At 43.4% G+C, this 17,499-nt stretch overlaps 2 protein-coding genes across 2 annotated transcripts; both read right to left on the minus strand.

Annotated features, from left to right (window-relative positions):
* Window positions 1-1,016: 1,016 nt before the first annotated feature.
* On the minus strand, window positions 1,017-6,334 carry eif4ea (eukaryotic translation initiation factor 4ea). The gene is made up of 7 exons (XM_083685747.1): window positions 6,230-6,334; window positions 5,169-5,269; window positions 4,813-4,908; window positions 4,014-4,077; window positions 3,115-3,228; window positions 2,112-2,251; window positions 1,017-1,873 (listed from the first exon to the last, which is right to left on the minus strand). The coding sequence occupies exons 1-7, from the start codon at window positions 6,245-6,247 to the stop codon at window positions 1,759-1,761; spliced, it is 648 nt and encodes a 215-aa protein (XP_083541873.1). The 5' UTR covers window positions 6,248-6,334; the 3' UTR covers window positions 1,017-1,758.
* Window positions 6,335-7,559: 1,225 nt separating this feature from the next.
* adh5 (alcohol dehydrogenase 5) lies at window positions 7,560-12,165 on the minus strand. The gene is made up of 9 exons (XM_083686383.1): window positions 12,123-12,165; window positions 11,448-11,549; window positions 10,607-10,748; window positions 10,179-10,266; window positions 9,625-9,844; window positions 9,097-9,357; window positions 8,376-8,511; window positions 8,039-8,177; window positions 7,560-7,777 (listed from the first exon to the last, which is right to left on the minus strand). Exons 1-9 carry the CDS (start codon window positions 12,138-12,140, stop codon window positions 7,753-7,755), a joined length of 1,131 nt encoding a protein of 376 aa, XP_083542509.1. The 5' UTR covers window positions 12,141-12,165; the 3' UTR covers window positions 7,560-7,752.
* Between the last annotated feature and the right edge of the window lie 5,334 nt (window positions 12,166-17,499).

Genomic DNA, 17,499 nt, shown 5'->3' on the forward strand with positions numbered 1-17,499 from the left:
TTTGGCTGAATCTGAGCAGACAGTATATCCCTAAACACTTCAGAATTCATCCGGCTGCTTCTGTCTTCTGTCACATCATCAATAAACACTAGTGACCCAGTGCCATTGGAAGCCATGCATGCCCATGCTATCACACTGCCTCCACCGTGTTTTATAGATGATGTGGTATGTTTCGGATCATGAGCAGTTACGAGCCTTCTCCATACTTTTTTCTTCCCCTCATTCTGGTACAGGTTGATCTTAGTTTAATCTGTCCAAAGAATGCTGTTCCAGAACAGGGCTGGCTTTTTTAGATGTTTTTTTGGCAAAGTCTAATCTGGCCTTTCTATTCTTGAGGCTTATGAATGGTTTGCACCTTGTGCACCCTCTGTATTTGCTCTTGTGAAGTCTTCTCTTTATGGTAGACTTGGATAATAATATGCCTACCTCCTGAAGAGTGTTCTTCACTTGGCTGGATTTTGTGAAGGGGTTTTTCTTTACCATGTGAAGGATCCTGCGATCATCCACCACTGTTATCTTCCGTGGCCTTTTTGTGTTGCCGAGCTCACCAGTGTGTTATTTTTTTCTCAGAATGTACCAAATGTACCAATGCTGCCTCAATTGAACCTCGGGACAAGTGTTGGTCCTTTCTGATATTTCACAATTATTTTTTTCCTTGGCTTTAAGCACCTGTCCAACTCTTTGAAGGATCCACAGTTGAGCATGTTCCACCATCATCATGAACTGATGGGGGGTTATACATCTAGATGTGATGTGAGAACAAAGTTGTTCTGTAACAAATAAACTATCTAAGAGACATCATTGTCCGTCCATCTCCCATAGCGCTTAGCTACCTCTTCTAACTGGAGAAGCCTTTCATGTGTTAAGCAATTAATTCAATAACACTGTTAAAGTTATAACTGGGGGGGGGGGGGGTTCCAGAGATAAGTAAAAAAAAAACAAAAAAAAACAGTGCACGTTCAGAGTAAAGACAACTCACTGTACATGTTTATTTACACATATCTTTTGTACATCCATGTTCATAGGAGCACGGCAGGCTTTTAAATCAAAGCATTCAGTCACACTGGAACATCCAACACAATAGGCCACCAGTGAATAAGTACAGCTGACATACACACTTTATCAAAGCACCTCAAATGTAAGCAGGACAGATACAAAGAAGGACAACAAATACAGAAAACAAACAAATAAAAACATACAGTTAACAAGAGTTAACAATATGGTATACTGACCGAAATAAATGGAGAAAAGTACAGCTACTGAGACTTGATACACTTAAATAAACATGAGGGATAGCTAAGCCGCTAACGCACTGCTGTTGCACATAAAACAGAGATAAAACATCAGAATAGCAGCTGAATATCCTCCACAAGAAGAAACAACCAAATTAATTTGGTACAATCACATCCAAATAATATGGTAATGAAACTAATCCCAATCCCACTATTGTGTGGAGGACATATTTACTGCATTTCAATACTTGGTGGTTACTCTGTCCTTCATCCAAGACATGGTAAAGGGGGGTTTGCTATAGAGCAGCGAACCGGTAGATATGAATGAGTCCATTTGATCTTGGTATTCTAATGCAGTTGACCGAGTTGAGGCAGTCCAAACCTCCTTGTCGAAGCTTTGGTTTTAATTTAGTGAATTTTGTCGCAGGGCCGGCACCATGACGAACACCACGTAAACGGAACAGAGCAGAACAAAGTAAACAAACACAAACCACAACTCCCACGATGCTGTGCGAGGTGCGATTCCTCAGACGACAAACTTGTTCTTGGTGGTGGAGCCACTCTTGGTAGCGGTGTCTGCATGTGACTGGTATCCAAGGATGACCTTCTGGGGCACGCCTAACCTCTCCTTATACACACGCCTGGAGAAACAGGTAAACAGGTCAACAAAGCAGCTCAGTGTTGCATTGCCCTCTGTAGAACAGTTTGGCTGCGTCAAAACAAGGTGCGTTTGATTTTTCCTAAAAGCTGTCAAAAAGTCAAACTTAAAAAACAGGACTCTTCGTTCTTCTGAATTGGTAAACATCAGCAGGGTGTTACAATATCGTATTAGCATATTTATATATTTCTCAGGCGAGTTAACGGGCATCTTCCACTCACCCTATGTGCGTTATGGCGTCCTTGTTTTCATAGTCTGTCGTCCATATCGCCAACTTATCCCCTTTGGCTCTGATGTTGATGACAGCCCCGCAGACGTCGTCACTGTGGTCATCGAAGGCTTCGCCCACCAGGCACAACAGCTGCAACACACACGGAAGTCTATAAAAGAACACTTTGACAACAGCTAAACATGGTCAGATAACTTTGCGTACAGCGCCTTCGGAAAGTAGTCAGACCCCTTCACTTTTTCCACACTTTGTTGTGTTGTAGAATTAAAATTGATTAAATTGAAAGAATTTGCCATCAATCCACACACAATATCCCAGAATGACAAAGCGAAAAGATTTCGGTAAATCTATTGAAATTGAAATACAGAGATACCTCATGTACATCAGTATTCAGAGCCTTTGTTATGACACTCTTAAAATTAGCTAAAATGCTAAAATGTCATCAACAAATCACTCAAAAAGTTGAATTGAGCCCATCTTAATGCAAGGATAATAATTCATGTAATTTTTGAATTCATATTTGTTTTTATAGGGTCTCTGATTTGCATAGGAATCAATTACATACTGTGTAGATTAGGATGTCACTACCAACTCAGCAAATTTCATAAATTTGTCTTGATCCTGACAAACTCCCCAGTCCCTGCCAGTGACAAACATACCCAGAACTTGATGCAGCTACCACTATTCTTCACACGAGAGATGGTGCGGAAACTGCATTGCATGTGCTGGATTTGCACCAAACTTAATGCTTTGTAGTAAAACCAAATACACATTTCCAGCCACTTTCTTTGCTGAATTCACTGCACCAAACGTAATACTTTCTGAAGGCACTGTATGTATGTATGTATGTATGTATGTATGAGCATGACATGTGCTTGTGTGCCAGAGGATAAACATGTAAGTGAATATTAATATGAAGAGGCCTGAGTATGTATGTATGTATGTGTGTGTGTGTGTGTGTGTGTGTGTGTGTGTGCGCACACACATTGACCGACCGTTTCCAGCCAGAAGCGGTCCAGGTCGGCCCTGCGCTGCTGTTTGGACAGTGTGATCAGCCACCGGCCCCCCAGCTTGTTCCTCTCGTCCTCCCACATGGGCTCGATGCCATCCTGCAACCAAATACAGGACACCGGGCTGAGAGGTCAAAGGTCAAATTGACAGGTCTCTAAAGTTACCCCCCCCCCCCCCCCCCCCCCCCCCTCATCAGCAAAGAAACATAACCTAAATGACATCACAGTCTTACATTTTGGCTTTGAATCCACGTACACCCCACGACAAATCCGTTCTCTGCAATTCTGGTTTTTGTCAACCAAAGTTGAGTAACAACGCATCCAAAACTGAATCCTTCCCGTTTGAATGTCGTTAAGGACGCCCTGCAACTATTGGGCGATGCCTTGACAACTGATCATGTCCATAACGTTGAGTAATCCCTCCCTGAGCTGCAGTCACAGCACGGAGACCAGTGGTGGTTGGAGTCCTTTGACCTTTGAGTGAAAGCTAAAGCCCCAGGCCAAACCGAGACCTTGGACTTGATGACCAACTCCTGTCACAGCTGAGAGATTCTGTCAAAACGCCACTGGGAAAGACCTTTCATTCTTGTGCAATAACAGGAATTGGTACTACTACCATTACCCTCATCCTGAACCATTTCCAAGATGACTTGGTATAATTACAAAGTTAAAAACAGTACAGTAGAGAGAAAGTTGCTGACCTGTCACGCTTGTGCAATAATTGAAATTGAACCAACAGGAATTGGCACTGTAGGCTACTGACCCTAATCGGAACTATTCCAAAATGTTGTGTTATACATACTGAAGTAGCAAAACACAGAGATAAACTTTGTTTGAGGAGCAAGTATGAAATTAGAAGGCAGCGCAGGGAGAGTCCTCCTTACTTTGAAAAGTGAGTAGTCACAACCAGACATCAGGTTACTGGAGAGCTGAATGTGATTATAAAGCCTGAGGGAAAGAAGAAGAAAAACATTAACACACAGTGTAAAAACTAAAACCTTATGACAGCCTCTTGCCATCAAGGTGAAAGTGGTGCAAGTTTTTTGGCAGGGCCTACTTAATTACAGCACTTTGTCTAGCGCCGCACAAAATAGAGAGTTCAAAGCACACGCGACATGCTTTCAGAGAGTCCGTCCCGGAGCAGGTGAGCGGAGAGGAGCACGGACGAAGAGGTGTGGAGCGGAGCGGAAGGGATGTGAAAGGAGCGTGGAACAGACATTCAGAAAGACCTGCGCGTCGGCCTCCTCTCACACCACCGCTGCGCCTCAGTAACTCTCGCATCACGACATTCGTGGCAGAAAACGAGCACAATATTTTTGCACGTATTCCAATAAATCCTGCGCGCGAGCGGGGAGCGGTTTGGAGCGAAGCGCGGGAGAGGGCATGAGAGCGAGGAAGCGGAGCGCAAGCACAGCCTTATCTTACGATACTTTATTACATTATTCCATTTTATCTCCATATTATGGACTCAATGTATCTCTCTCTCTGTACATCACTTGATTTTTTTCACAAAAAAAAAAAGATAATTAGATCTGTTCTAATCTCCGAACCCACAATTGCTAATATCTCGATTCTGAGCGGAGGAAGTCAAAACAAAACTGTCCACAAAATGTCCGCCTTTGTCTGAAGCTCACAGATCTGGAGAGCAAGACGAACGGTGAAGGCGGACGGTGACATACTTACGCCCAGAAATCCTCCACTGTGTCGAACTTGGAGATGAGACGGAGGTTGGCCTGCCATGTTTTACTTTTGTCGTTCTTAAAAAACCAAAGGGCCCATCTGTATTTAGAGAAACCAACAAAAACACACAACAAAAGTCCAAGTCAAGCCTCATGGATGTTGGCCATAACATGACATGATGACACATGATATGTATCAAGACAATGTAGCCGAGGTCTAACACGACCAGGACTGTCGAGGCAGCGCTGTGTTCAAACTGAAGGCCATCCTGTTACTGGAAAGAAACGTGTTCAAAACTTTACAACACCAAACTCAAGTTGAATTTGTAACTCCAGATTGATAATAAATGAATACTGTACTTGTTCTGTAGTGGATGTTTGATGTAATCTTCAGGACTCGGGACAATGTCTTGACCAGTTGTTTCACCTTTTTCATCCTCAGAGGGATTTAAAGTGGATTCCTGTAGAGAGGGAGGTCAAGGTGTCATTTCTCACATCCCACACAGAGTAGCTTATACGGCACACTGGGTTTAAACTCAGCTACTGCAGACATATCAGGGGCAATACGGAACATTAACAGTATTGAGTAGCCTATGTTACAGAGTAGCAGAGTATACGGCACACTGAGATCTAAGTGCATTAGCTTTGAACTCAGATATAGCAGACATATCACAGGGGCAATATGGAACATTGACCATATTGAGTAGCCTATGCCAGCTAGGCATACAGGGGGGCACAGCCACAAGTTATAAACAGCTGACAATCAAAAGGCAAGGCATCGTTTCTGATCCTGCTGTCGCCCCATCAGTTGCTGTCGTAAACGAAGGAAACACACAACGGGATGAACTGATGCCATCAATGACGGAGGGTTATTGCTGCAGCTACAGTGTAAAGCAAGCTACACAGTACCGAGCTGGTAGCTTACACATTGTTTAACTTGTACTGTTAACAACCGAAGCTAGGCAGGCAGACAGACGAGAACCACGGTCTCGGTTAGTGCCACGACAGAGGGGGCGGTGGCTACCCCAGCATGCCAGGTCAGTTGTAAACCCTGCGCTGTCAACATCGGGTCAAGTCAACTACTGACAACAAGAACAGTGACTAGCTAATGATGCTAGTCACCGGAATGTGGCTAATGCTAGTGTCAATGTCTCCTCGTTAGTCCACACTCAGTCGATGATCTTGCTAGCTAAACCGTTTGCTGGTGCGTGGTTTGAGAGCCTCCGAAAAGTCGGGATATCAACAACCACTCGCCAGTTGTCATCATCCCATCACGATCATGAACTCGCTATTGTAGTTCACCACTGTGGGTTGTTAGCGACATAGCGCCTACGAATATAATTGCATTTGATCACTTGGTCTAAATATGCCATAATGTGGTGTTTTATCAGCATTTTAAGGTGAACCATAGACTCACTTACCGGCTCTGCGGTCGCCATCGTCTGAAAATCTGATTCACAATTTTGTATTGTGAAAATTAAACTTGTTTTGATTGGACTGAACTTTCCAACGTGACAACCAATGCAATTTTTGGTAAATCTAACTGCGCATGCTCAAACCGGGAAGAGAGGACCCCCCCAAACCAGTCAACACTAAAGAAACTGCCATTCAAAGTTGTATTGCGTTGTATTTTATGAGCCCCGTCCCCCTCTCTATTTGCAATGTTACATATTTGACTGTAATTATGCTTTTCGTATTAAAGGTGTCCGAATGTTGCTTCAGGTAGCCTTTTGATGAAAATCATATTAGCCATGGTATTCAAATGACACTGGACAGAACATACCAAACTGTTGTTTGAAACTAATCTTTCAAGGATATAGCCTAGTGCACAGTACGCATGGGGTGCCAGAACCAGTATCTTTCATAATCTTCTTTCAATTTCTCCATCATCAATCATATCCATGTTGCACTGAAAATCAATATTACCAGGTCTCCCAGGGCTCATAGGCCAGATCTAGGCGAAATACATGGTTTCAGATATGATAAACGTTACAGTGTGTGTGCTGTCCATACTTTGGCTTGCATTTTATGCATCATGTTTCTATTATTCATAATACAATACATTTCATCCTTACAAAGTTTGGACACACCTTCTCATTCAATGGTTTTTCTTTATTCTTATTATTTTCTACATTGTAGATTAAGTAGCCACCTTTTGCTTTGACAACAGCTTTGCACACTCTTGGCAAGGTGTGTCCAAAATTTGACTGGTACTGTATGTGTATATATATATATATATATATATAGGATATATATACAGAGAGAGAGAGACTCTGATCTGAGGGTACTGTACTATATATAGGCAAAACAACACGTGTTTATGGAGGCACTGCATCTCTGTGTAGGGTAGTTGCTAACACGCCATCTCATTACATGGATTGAAATCTATAGGCTGCAAGGCAGAACATATAGAATACATGGGATCGATTGTTTACCCACCAAGTTGAGAACAAAGAGATGTTATGCAATCAGTTTGAGAACCACTGCAGAGAATATAAATGAAGTGTTTCATACACTAGATGAACTGTAATAACCCGTGCTATTAGGTCAGAAAAGATTTGAACATGAAACACTGAAATGGCACATGAAGGGGATAACAAGATTGTCTTCAGGCAGTGTAGTCACTAACACTTCTAAGCCATTTAAAACAACATTAGTTGCACTGCAGAATGATGTTCTCAATGTATTATTCCAAACAACCATATTGCCTGAATCTATACATTAACAGGAAGCAAAAAAGATAACCTCTAATGATTTTTTGGGCAACATTTTAATGATTCTAGTTGCCATTTCAAGAGACATACCCACAGGTGTAAACAAAAGACAATCTTATGTGGCTCTAACTCTGAAATACGTGCGTCACAATTAAGTGCTTTTGCTTAGGTGATTGTTTTAAAGGCCAGAGGTGGTAGAGTGGTGACGCTTGACATCACAGCCAGGTACTTCAAAACTTCAGGACGGCACGGATGCTGGAAAATAGAGAGAGGGAGGGAGGTTAGGAGTGGTTTGGAGTTGGTTCGTGGCCTTTGAAATAATTTCCCCAACAGGCCAACTGTTTGTTTTTTTAAATTATTTTTTTATAATGATTTTTCAATCAGAAACAAATTGAAGAGTGGGACTAATGAACAATTCATGTAATCGATAGGGATTGATCTGGGATAGTGGATTGATCTGTTAGTAATCCATACTAATTGATCAAATACAATGGAGTTCATAACTGATGCGTTCACCTCTTTCCAGAGTGCATGAGGTCAAATCCCTCATTGATCTGGTCAAAGGGCAGGGTGTGGGTCACAAACTCATCCACCTTCAGTTTCTTGTTCATGTAGTCAGTCACCAGTTTAGGCACACTCTCCACACTCTTCCATCCTGGGGGAGAACAGCGTGAACACACCATGAGGAATATAACTATGAATATAATATAATCTATTTAGATAACACATCCATCTGAATATTAACTTGTTGCACCAGCTAGGCATCATCAGTCTACTTAGGGTACGTTTTATAACTTTGATACCATTTCCTGGTTCAAGAAACAATAAATTCATCCTAGGCACAGTGATTGACCTCCGAAGGCTGTGCCTTTCCACACTCTGCCTGTAACTAGCTGGAAGGGACGGGTGGAGATCTCCTGCCCTGCTCCGGCCACCCCGATGATGATGCTCTCGCCCCAGCCTTTATGGCAAGCCTCCAGGGCCGCTCTCTGAAACAACACATTAAAAAAACAGACATCTTAGAGGTGATCCTCTCCTTCAGATTTCTTTGGCTCTACATTAACCCAACAGTGCCCTCCGGTGGTGAGGGAGTAGAGCAACACCTTCCATAGAATAACAAATTGAGGAAGCCACTGTTCCATTCCTTTCCCAGCTATGAACACACACAGAGTACAGTTCTAGGACTCAACAAGGCTCTAGTATCACTCCAGCTTTTGCATGCCCCCCCATACCGATGTAGGCCTGCCCTTACGAGATAAGAGTCTAACCATGACACCATTCCCCACACTACAGTTCTAGGGCTACAGCCTTTAACATGAGCCCACACAGCAAGACTGCTTTTACACTTCCCGTGACCAGTCCTGACTTACCATGATCAAAGCCCACACAGTACAGTTCTAAGACTGTACCCTTGCATTAGGCCAAGCCAGTTTAAGCCTATCCCTACTACACAAGAGCCTTACCGTAATCTTATCCCCCCACAGTACAGCTATTTTCTAGGACTGGAGGGCCTAATATTAGCTTTTTTCACTCCCCTGTACCAGTGTACCCTTGCCGGACAGACACCATCTTACCATGATCCCAACGTTGCCAATGCACTCAAAGGAGTAGTCAACCCCACCGTCAGTCATCTCCACCAGCACCTCCTGGATGGGTTTGCTGTGGTCCTTGGGGTTCACAAACTCGGTGCACCCAAACTCCTTGGCCTTCTCAAACTTGTCTGGGTTGAGGTCCACGCCGATGATCCTGGTTGCCCCGGCGACCTGGCAGCCCATAACGACGGCGAGGCCTACGGCGCCCAGGCCAAACACGGCACACGTGGAGCCAGGCTCCACCTGTTACGCACATGGGAGAGAGCCACATGGCTTGGTAAGCACAGGAACCAGATACAGTTCTCCTAGCAACAGCGAGTAGAGTAACATGGCGTATCGTATTGCATCGTCACGAAAAAGTTAAAATCTAGGTTTCCCGCAGGCCCCATCTACTGTGCCTCAAGTTCAAGTGAATTGTCGCATAGGGAAGTTTGGTTCCATTCACAGGTATTCTGCCTCACAACACTCCCTACATACAATACCAAACACGGAGCCAGTGTAGAAGCCCACCTTGGCGGTGTTGAGGGCGGCTCCGTAGCCTGTGGAGATGCCACAGCCCAGCAGGCACACCCTGTCCAGGGGAGCCTTCTCATCCACCTTGGCCACAGAGATGTCTGCCACCACGGTGTACTCAGAGAAGGTGCTGGTTCCCATGAAGTGGAACAGCTGCTTGCCCTTGCAGGTGAACCGCGAGGTATTGTCAGGCATCAGACCCCGACCCTGGGTGATCCTGAGAGAGAGAAAGAGAAAGAGAGAGAATTAAGATGATCTATTCTTAAAAGGTAGAGAGAGTGTCTAACTGTGTTTGAAATTGCATACTTCCATACTATTTAGTAGGCATGTAGGGTATTACTGGCCACAAAGTATGCTTGAAAGGCCATGATTTCATATTCAGCATTCATTGAGAAAGTATATTCTCAAGCTCTATGCAAGTATTTAGTATGTAAAGTATTTAGTAAGTATTTAGTATGTAAAGTAGTACCCGACTCTGAACAGAGTCCCAGTCATAGCGTTCTCCTATCCTCTTTATATATGTGATGACAGTCAACATGCATCCCATCTACCTGATCTTCTGACAGAGGTTGGTCTTCGGATTCTTGCAGAATTTGCACTCGCCACATTGGGGCACGTACAGTGGAATGACAGCGTCACCTTGATGGAGAAAGAAACCACTCTTTAGTTTTGAGGTATTCCAGCGGTGGCTGGTTTTTTTGGACACACCTTGCCAAGAGTGTGCAAAGCTGTCATCAAAGCAAAAGGTGGCTACTTTGAAGAATCTAAAAATATATTCTGGTTTGTTTAACACTTTTTTGTTTACTACATAATTCCATATGTGTTCCTTCATAGTTTTGATGTCTTCAATATTAATCTACAATGTGGAAAATAATAAAAAATAAAGAAAAACCATTGAATGAGAAGGTGTGTCCAAACGTTTGACTGGTACTGTACAGCCTCACCTCTAGTGTATATTCACTTTGACTTGAGGCCTCACCTGGCTTGAACTTGGTGACTCCCTCTCCAACGCTCTCGACCGTGCCGGCGCCCTCATGGCCCAGGATGACAGGGAAGAGCCCCTCTGGGTCGTTGCCACTCAGAGTGTAGGCGTCCGTGTGACACACCCCCGTGGCAAAGAGCTGACACACACACGCAACAAAAGACATGATTATATGAAGACCACTTCACTTCTCCCTCGTTGTAAGTCACTTTGCATAAAAGCATCTGCTAAATGTAAAAAAATGTAAATGTAAAAAATATATATTCAGGGGCAGGCCTAGGCATGTGTGACACACATATGACAATACAGTGGAACTTAAACCATCAGTGTTTGTTGTAGAGATTAGGTCTGTCATCCTAATCTGTCATCCTAATCTGTTTAAATGGTAGAAAACAGACAGATTGCCATAATAACTGGGTCTAAAAGCTGAGAGGATGGTCGTGCTTATTACTCAATCTATACAGCAAGCTATCATAACTTGTTAACTGTTGAACATAAGTTCAACAGGCCCTGTTGGGCACATTCCAAAGATGGTTTCCTCGTCCTACCAGGCAGCTGACCCTCTTAAATCTCTTAGGCGGGCTGGGAAACGGTAACAACAACTTGATAACACTCCCCAACTGTATTCCAGCTGCTCCATAGTGTATTCCTGCCAAAGAGAGGCCTTTCCTCAAACAGTGTGTGCTCTGCCATTGTTTCACATGAGAACTAGCCTAACAAATCTCGCTGGAGTAGAGGAAGGAGGAGGACAGACGACCGTCTGCTAAAGGCTGGAATTTGGTCATGGTAGGGCAGGGAGGGAGCACTGGCTGCAGCCATTTTTGATGAGGTTGGTTACCTTGATGCGCACTTCGTGGGCGTTAGGGGGGGCCACCTCCACCTCCTCAATGGAGAAAGGTTTCCCAGCCTCCCAGGCTACAGCAGCCTTGCACTTGATCACCTGGAAGAGAGAGGAGGAGGGGAGGGTGGGTCAGTTGAACAACTACATTTGAATTTAGTGGGGACTGTTTTTCGACAAAGCCACAGCCTGTTATCAACAGTCCACTCACTGCACTGTACTACATTCTGTCTAGATGTAGTAGCTCCTATTGCAGTTACAGTAACTGGACACTGCAACCAACTGATAACGCAATAAGGACAATATAGAGACAGAAATGTGCAGTCAGACAGACTTCCTATGTCTGACAGCTGCTTGTCAGACAATGGGCTCATGGCGGCTACATAGGGAGTATTCCTTGCCCCATTTCCCTTGGCTAAATTATTACATAATGGCGATTTCAACGAGCCAATCACCGTCCATACATGCACCCCATCGCTAGAAAGTACAATGTGTGCCGCTACAGTACATCATACATGGAACTTCACACAGGTCAACATACGTGCACAATGTCATGTTATGGCTGGCGTGCGTTAGAAATCGACGCGGCGGCTTTAATAATATAAACACTGCAAAGTTCACAAGCGATTGCAATGCATTTGACCGAATTTCTCGAAAAAGAACTCTGCAACTTACTTTCCCAGCTGTCTCCATGTTCTTTCTTCAGCGACGAGAGAGCGGGGCGGTGTAGGCGCGGTTAAGTCCCGTCTGGACCAATCAACCGTGCCGTGAACGGCTCAGCCACGTTGTTTTCCTGCTCGCTTGTTTGACGCGGTGTTCTCCGATTTGCGGAAAAAGGTCAAATAATACCGATCAGCCAATCAGTGAGCGCAGCGCCTTAAATTGACAAACTAAGTGACTGCACCACAGTATTTATACATGGTGCAGATGAGTGCAGTGTCTCTTGGATTAATGTTGATGATCAAATGGCCTGTGCATTTAGGGCTGGTTTCCCAGACACAGATTAAGTCTAGTCCTGGACTAAATAACATTTTCAATAGCAAATCTCCATTTCATATACATTTTAGTCTAGGATTAGGTTTAATCTGTGTCAGGGGGAAAACAGCCCTTAAAGTTTTTAAATAAACTAACATCTGAACCTAAATTTACAAATAGCCTTAACCCTAACCCTATAACTTTAACCATAACCATACACTTAACCTGCCCCTAGCCCCGCTGCTGAAGACTATCACCTTGATCACATTACAGAGCTGATCCTAGCTGTACTGGACTAGTCTGGTCTGGTTACTCATCCACTATTGTTTCTGAAACAGTGTTGGAACGATGAGCTGACAATCTAAACCAGCACAACATGGTTCTGGTTCTGAGTTAGTCCTGAACGTGTGTGTAAAGCCTGCAGTATGTCAATGGCTGAAACAAAGCCCTACGCTGAGATGAAATGAGATGAAAACCTGCACATCCTTTAGCTCCCTGGGACCAGGGCTGGTATTAAATAAAACAGTCAACTTCAGAACATGTGCCATTATCCTCCTTGAACGAGTCTGCCTCCATCCCACAACATCAACTCTAACCAATAGCCTCACAGCCCGTAAAACTTCTCTGCTGAGATGTTCTGTTATGAAAACTTTCAACTCGGGTTGAAAATTGAATTATATGTCTGTTTTACGTGGAAACGACTTCATGTCGTTGGGCTGCGTTTCAGACAATAACACAAAACAAAATGATACAAATTCCGGCATCACCATCAACAGGAAGTAGGCAATAATGACACTTTTAATGCTGAGGCAGTACTGTATGGAACACAGTGACCCGAAACTGTGACTAACACCCCCTCACGTCACATGATCATCATCATCATCATCATCATCATCATCACCATCATTATTATCATCATCATCACCACCATCATCATCAACATCATCATCCCAAATTTCAGATACAAAGACTAGAACACAAAGGGACAACAAGAACAAAAGGATGAAACCTTCCACCCTTTTCGCTTTTACAAGATTGAGAAAGAAAAACAAAACAGTGCTTTAAGAGGCCACTTTAGAGATATATAATGTATATAGATTGTATACACTGTATTATATATTTATATATATATATATATATACCGGGTCCCCCTCATAGGGGGCTGATTAGTACACGCTGGGGGTATTTCATAGACTTTTTTTTTTTTTCTCTTTTTTTTTAAATACACATTAAAATGTCTTTTTTCTTTTCTTTTTAACACACATTTGTGAAACATTTGTTTTGCTACAGGAGATAGGGAGTAACACAGTTTACCCCAATCAGTCCCAAACATCTCAAGTTTATGGTTCCACTTGTCCTATTCTCTGAGTGCACCAGTCAGTCTCTCCTTGTACGTCATCAATGGAAGAAGAAGGTCAAATAGAGGGAGAGAGAGAGGGCATATATGCATAGGTCCCCAGTCAAACTGCCCTCTTCACTGTTCTCCAAGCAGCATTAACACAATACAGCCAGCAGGTCCAACAGGGAAGTACTGTAGCGGTCTCCTTTCTGTTGCTGCCTTCACGAAGAAACAGAGCTGTCATTCTTTCTGCGAGAACCAAAGGAAGCTAAATTAAATGATGGGTTGCTACTCATATACTATACTGTACAGATGTGGGATGCTGGAGGTACAATGAATGTACAATGAAACCAATAGTTATTTCTAGCTCTTGTAACGGACGACACACCGAAATATTGCAAAGTAAGACTAAAGGGTTAATTTGCACTACCATCCTTAGGAACAGGTTTTCGAAGAGTCTGTGTGGAGCGAAAGTTGTCAAAATGAATACATGTAAGGAAGGACTTTTGTAGATCTAACAGGGCAGAGTAGAGACGGTTATTCCCCTCTCCTGGTGGACAGGATAATACAACATTCTGCATTGGAAGAAAGTCGTTGATGCCATTTGTCGATGTTCCACAGGTGTGTCAAGGTCGTTGTCATGGTTGTGCCGTCAACCCCCCCCCCCCCCCCCCCCCCCCCCTGCCCCCCCCCCACCCCCAACCCCACCCCACCACCACCCACCCACCCACCCACACAGATGCTTGTCAGAGGGGTACCAGGCCATCCATCCCTTGGTCTGTCGGTCGGGGTCGTAACCATAACGACGACCCTCATGACTTGTTGTCGTCGTAGAGGTCAAGCGATGCCTGGATGTCAGGGAGCTCCATTTCACAGACCACACTACGCGCGGTCAGAGAGTTCCGGTTGAAGAAATGACCACCTGCAAAAGGAACAAGGGGAAAACAAAACATCACATTACCAACACACCTGCGACTGCATCTGTCAATGAAGATGCATGTTGTTATTAATTATTGTAATAACATTGGCATAACAATTTAATTCTGTATTATCATTCAAGCTCCATGGATATCTCTGGATATCTGTGGGCTTTGTTATTCCGACAGTAAAGGGTTTTATGATGTGAAAAGTGAGTTTGGTGATGGAAAACCAGTCCCCTTTGTCCAGTGGTGTGAGAGTATAGTGGTATTTGCTCAGGTTGGGTTGAGTTGAACAGTGTCAGCCACAGAACAAACCCTCAACACATCTTTTTACTGCACATGAATTAAACAGCACAATATACAGAAGTACTTTGGGATCTTCTTGAGTGATGCTGATCATCAGAAAAACAACAGGCTTAGGGTCAATTGTACTTTCAGTCAATTTAGGAAATTATATGAAAAGCTATATTTTCATAATAAAAAGCTTCTAATTTTCAGGTCATTAGGAAGTCATTGAAAACATTTGCAATTATTGAATTGTAATTTCTAAACTGAAATCAAATTGACCCGAACCCTGAAATACATTATAATTCATGCCCGGTTTACTAGGTTGGTTTCAAGCATGTTGTGAAGTGACGACTCCATCTAGTGGTAGAGCAATGGCATTACAACCGAATACACAGACAAGGTAATGGATGGGAACTGACTGTACAACATTAATCTCCAACCTTCTGTGTCTGGTTCAGCTGCACTTGAATGATGGGATTCCATTCAACCTGACAATCACTTTAAACACAACACTAAGTATCTAACCCTAAACACTTGACAGATCCACTCAAGTCAAATTGTAGTAATGCTCCCTACTGAAAACACTCACAAGCACACACATACATAGCCTAGTAGTAGTACCTAGTTCAACCACACACACACACACACACACACACACACACACACACACACACACACACACACACACACACACACACACACACGGCTGTTACCTAATACAACGATCTGAGTTGAACAGAGAAAATAAGGAGTCAGAAGAGGGTTTCACAGTAATTTAATGTTTCAAAGCGCTTCGTCGTACTTTCTTTTCTAAAAACAGTACAGTACAGTGCAAGCTTACAAATGCAAAACACATTAAAATATGGCACACAAGGGCACTAGAGCTGGGCGATAAACCCAAGATTTACAGACACCAACGTTTCAAGTCACATACCAATGTCATTTGTCTTGTCAGGATCATATGTTATTAGAGGCCTATTAGTCTCGTTCCCAGACACTTCTGGACGAAAGTGCGAAAGGTCCGGTGGACCAACGCAATAAAATTGGCCTTCATAAAGTCAATAGAAAACGGAAGGCGCATAGCCATTAGCTTAATCGGCTTAATCTATCAACCAACCATGTCCAACAACATCTTCCCCCTAACCCTCCCCCCTCCCCCTGTTCACGTTCCCCCGGTACGCACCCGCCTACTCTGCAACACGGACATTTCAGAAGAAGTTTATGATGCCGTTCTGTCACAGATGCACAAACTGACTAGTCTCCAAAAGAGACGTTTAAGCTTGCTTGCCAACGGGCAAAAGATCCAACTGCCAGGCATGGCCAACACCGTTGGACACTGTTAGTCCAAGACCACCACCATCAATGGCCAGACGTCTGGTTTTACTACGTCCTTTGCTGTCGATCATGGAGGATCAAGCCAAGATGTTGCAAGATAAAGGGATTTGGGACTTGATAAAGGGATTTGGGACTTGATAAAGGGATTTGGGACTTGATAAAGGGATAGTTGCTGCGATCGCTGGCACAGACGAACACCAGGATAGTAAGATTGCAAACAGAGACTTCAGGATCGTGTTTGGCTCGCCGAGGCCTTCGTTGGCAACGATCAACGGAGAAGCCAATTGCACCGCCCTGTGTTTGGCAAACGTCTAATCACGGTGGATGAAGTACACACCGTGGTCCAACAGTTAGTATAGAATAGTATAGTATAGTAAAGTAACTTAATGCTTTCGTCATTTATCTTGACTTGATCATTCTTGACAGCAAAGGACATTGCTAAAACAAATCCAGTGGGATTATCTGGCCACGGTATTGGTGGTTTCTCCATGACCATTCCATTCCCACTGGTTGGACACACTGGTTGACTCTGGGTTAGGGGACACAACTGGATGTTTCTACTTGTAGTTTTTTACAACTACGTTGTAGTTTTATCCACAAGCGCAACACACATCTCCCACTCAAGGCCAACTTTGAGGGGTTGATATTCCAGGTTTATCTGCACAATGTGCAATTGCCTGGGGACGAGGTTATATAGGCTATAGGCTCCCTGCAATTATCTGTAACATCCTCATCCTCCGAACCACACATCTGCTTGTCTGAGGCTGACCCTCCCCTCTGATTGGAAATATATATATATATATATATATTTCTTTTTTTACAAAGGCCACTCGTGAAGAAAGGATAATTTAAGTGTTTTAGAAATACCAATATTATGTTCCAACACCCAAAATTGAGCATCTGACACTCATTTTAACTGGAGTATGCAGTGATATTGACATTGAAAAACGCTTGTCTCATAAATTTACAGTAGCTTACTTAATGTCTGTTTATTTAATTAGAACACACATGGGATATGTTGAAAGCTCATGACCCCTTCTTCTAGCTAACTTTGAAAAGCACGTTGTATTTTGAGACAGGCTTGAAAGCAGATAGGCATAGCCTGGTAGCCTGCCTACATTTTAGTCTGATTCTTTGTATGTATATTTATATTAATGTATTTGATATTTTTATATCTTTCTTGCACCCAAAACAT

This window comes from Argentina silus, assembly GCF_951799395.1.
Source record: "Argentina silus genome assembly, chromosome: 15".
Classification (NCBI taxonomy): Eukaryota; Metazoa; Chordata; class Actinopteri; order Argentiniformes; family Argentinidae; genus Argentina; species Argentina silus.

Excerpts from the sequence above, each read along its gene's own strand:
- eif4ea (XM_083685747.1), bottom strand. Across the intron at positions 3,229-4,013 it reads GTGACTACTCACTTTTCAAA|GATGGCATCGAGCCCATGTG; the intron begins GTAAGGAGGACT and ends ATTTGGTTGCAG. Across the intron at positions 2,252-3,114 it reads ACCGCTTCTGGCTGGAAACG|CTGTTGTGCCTGGTGGGCGA; the intron begins GTCGGTCAATGT and ends TGTGTGTTGCAG.
- adh5 (XM_083686383.1), bottom strand. Across the intron at positions 10,749-11,447 it reads CCCACGAAGTGCGCATCAAG|CTCTTTGCCACGGGGGTGTG; the intron begins GTAACCAACCTC and ends TGTGTGTGTCAG. Across the intron at positions 9,358-9,624 it reads CCGCCCTCAACACCGCCAAG|GTGGAGCCTGGCTCCACGTG; the intron begins GTGGGCTTCTAC and ends TGTGCGTAACAG.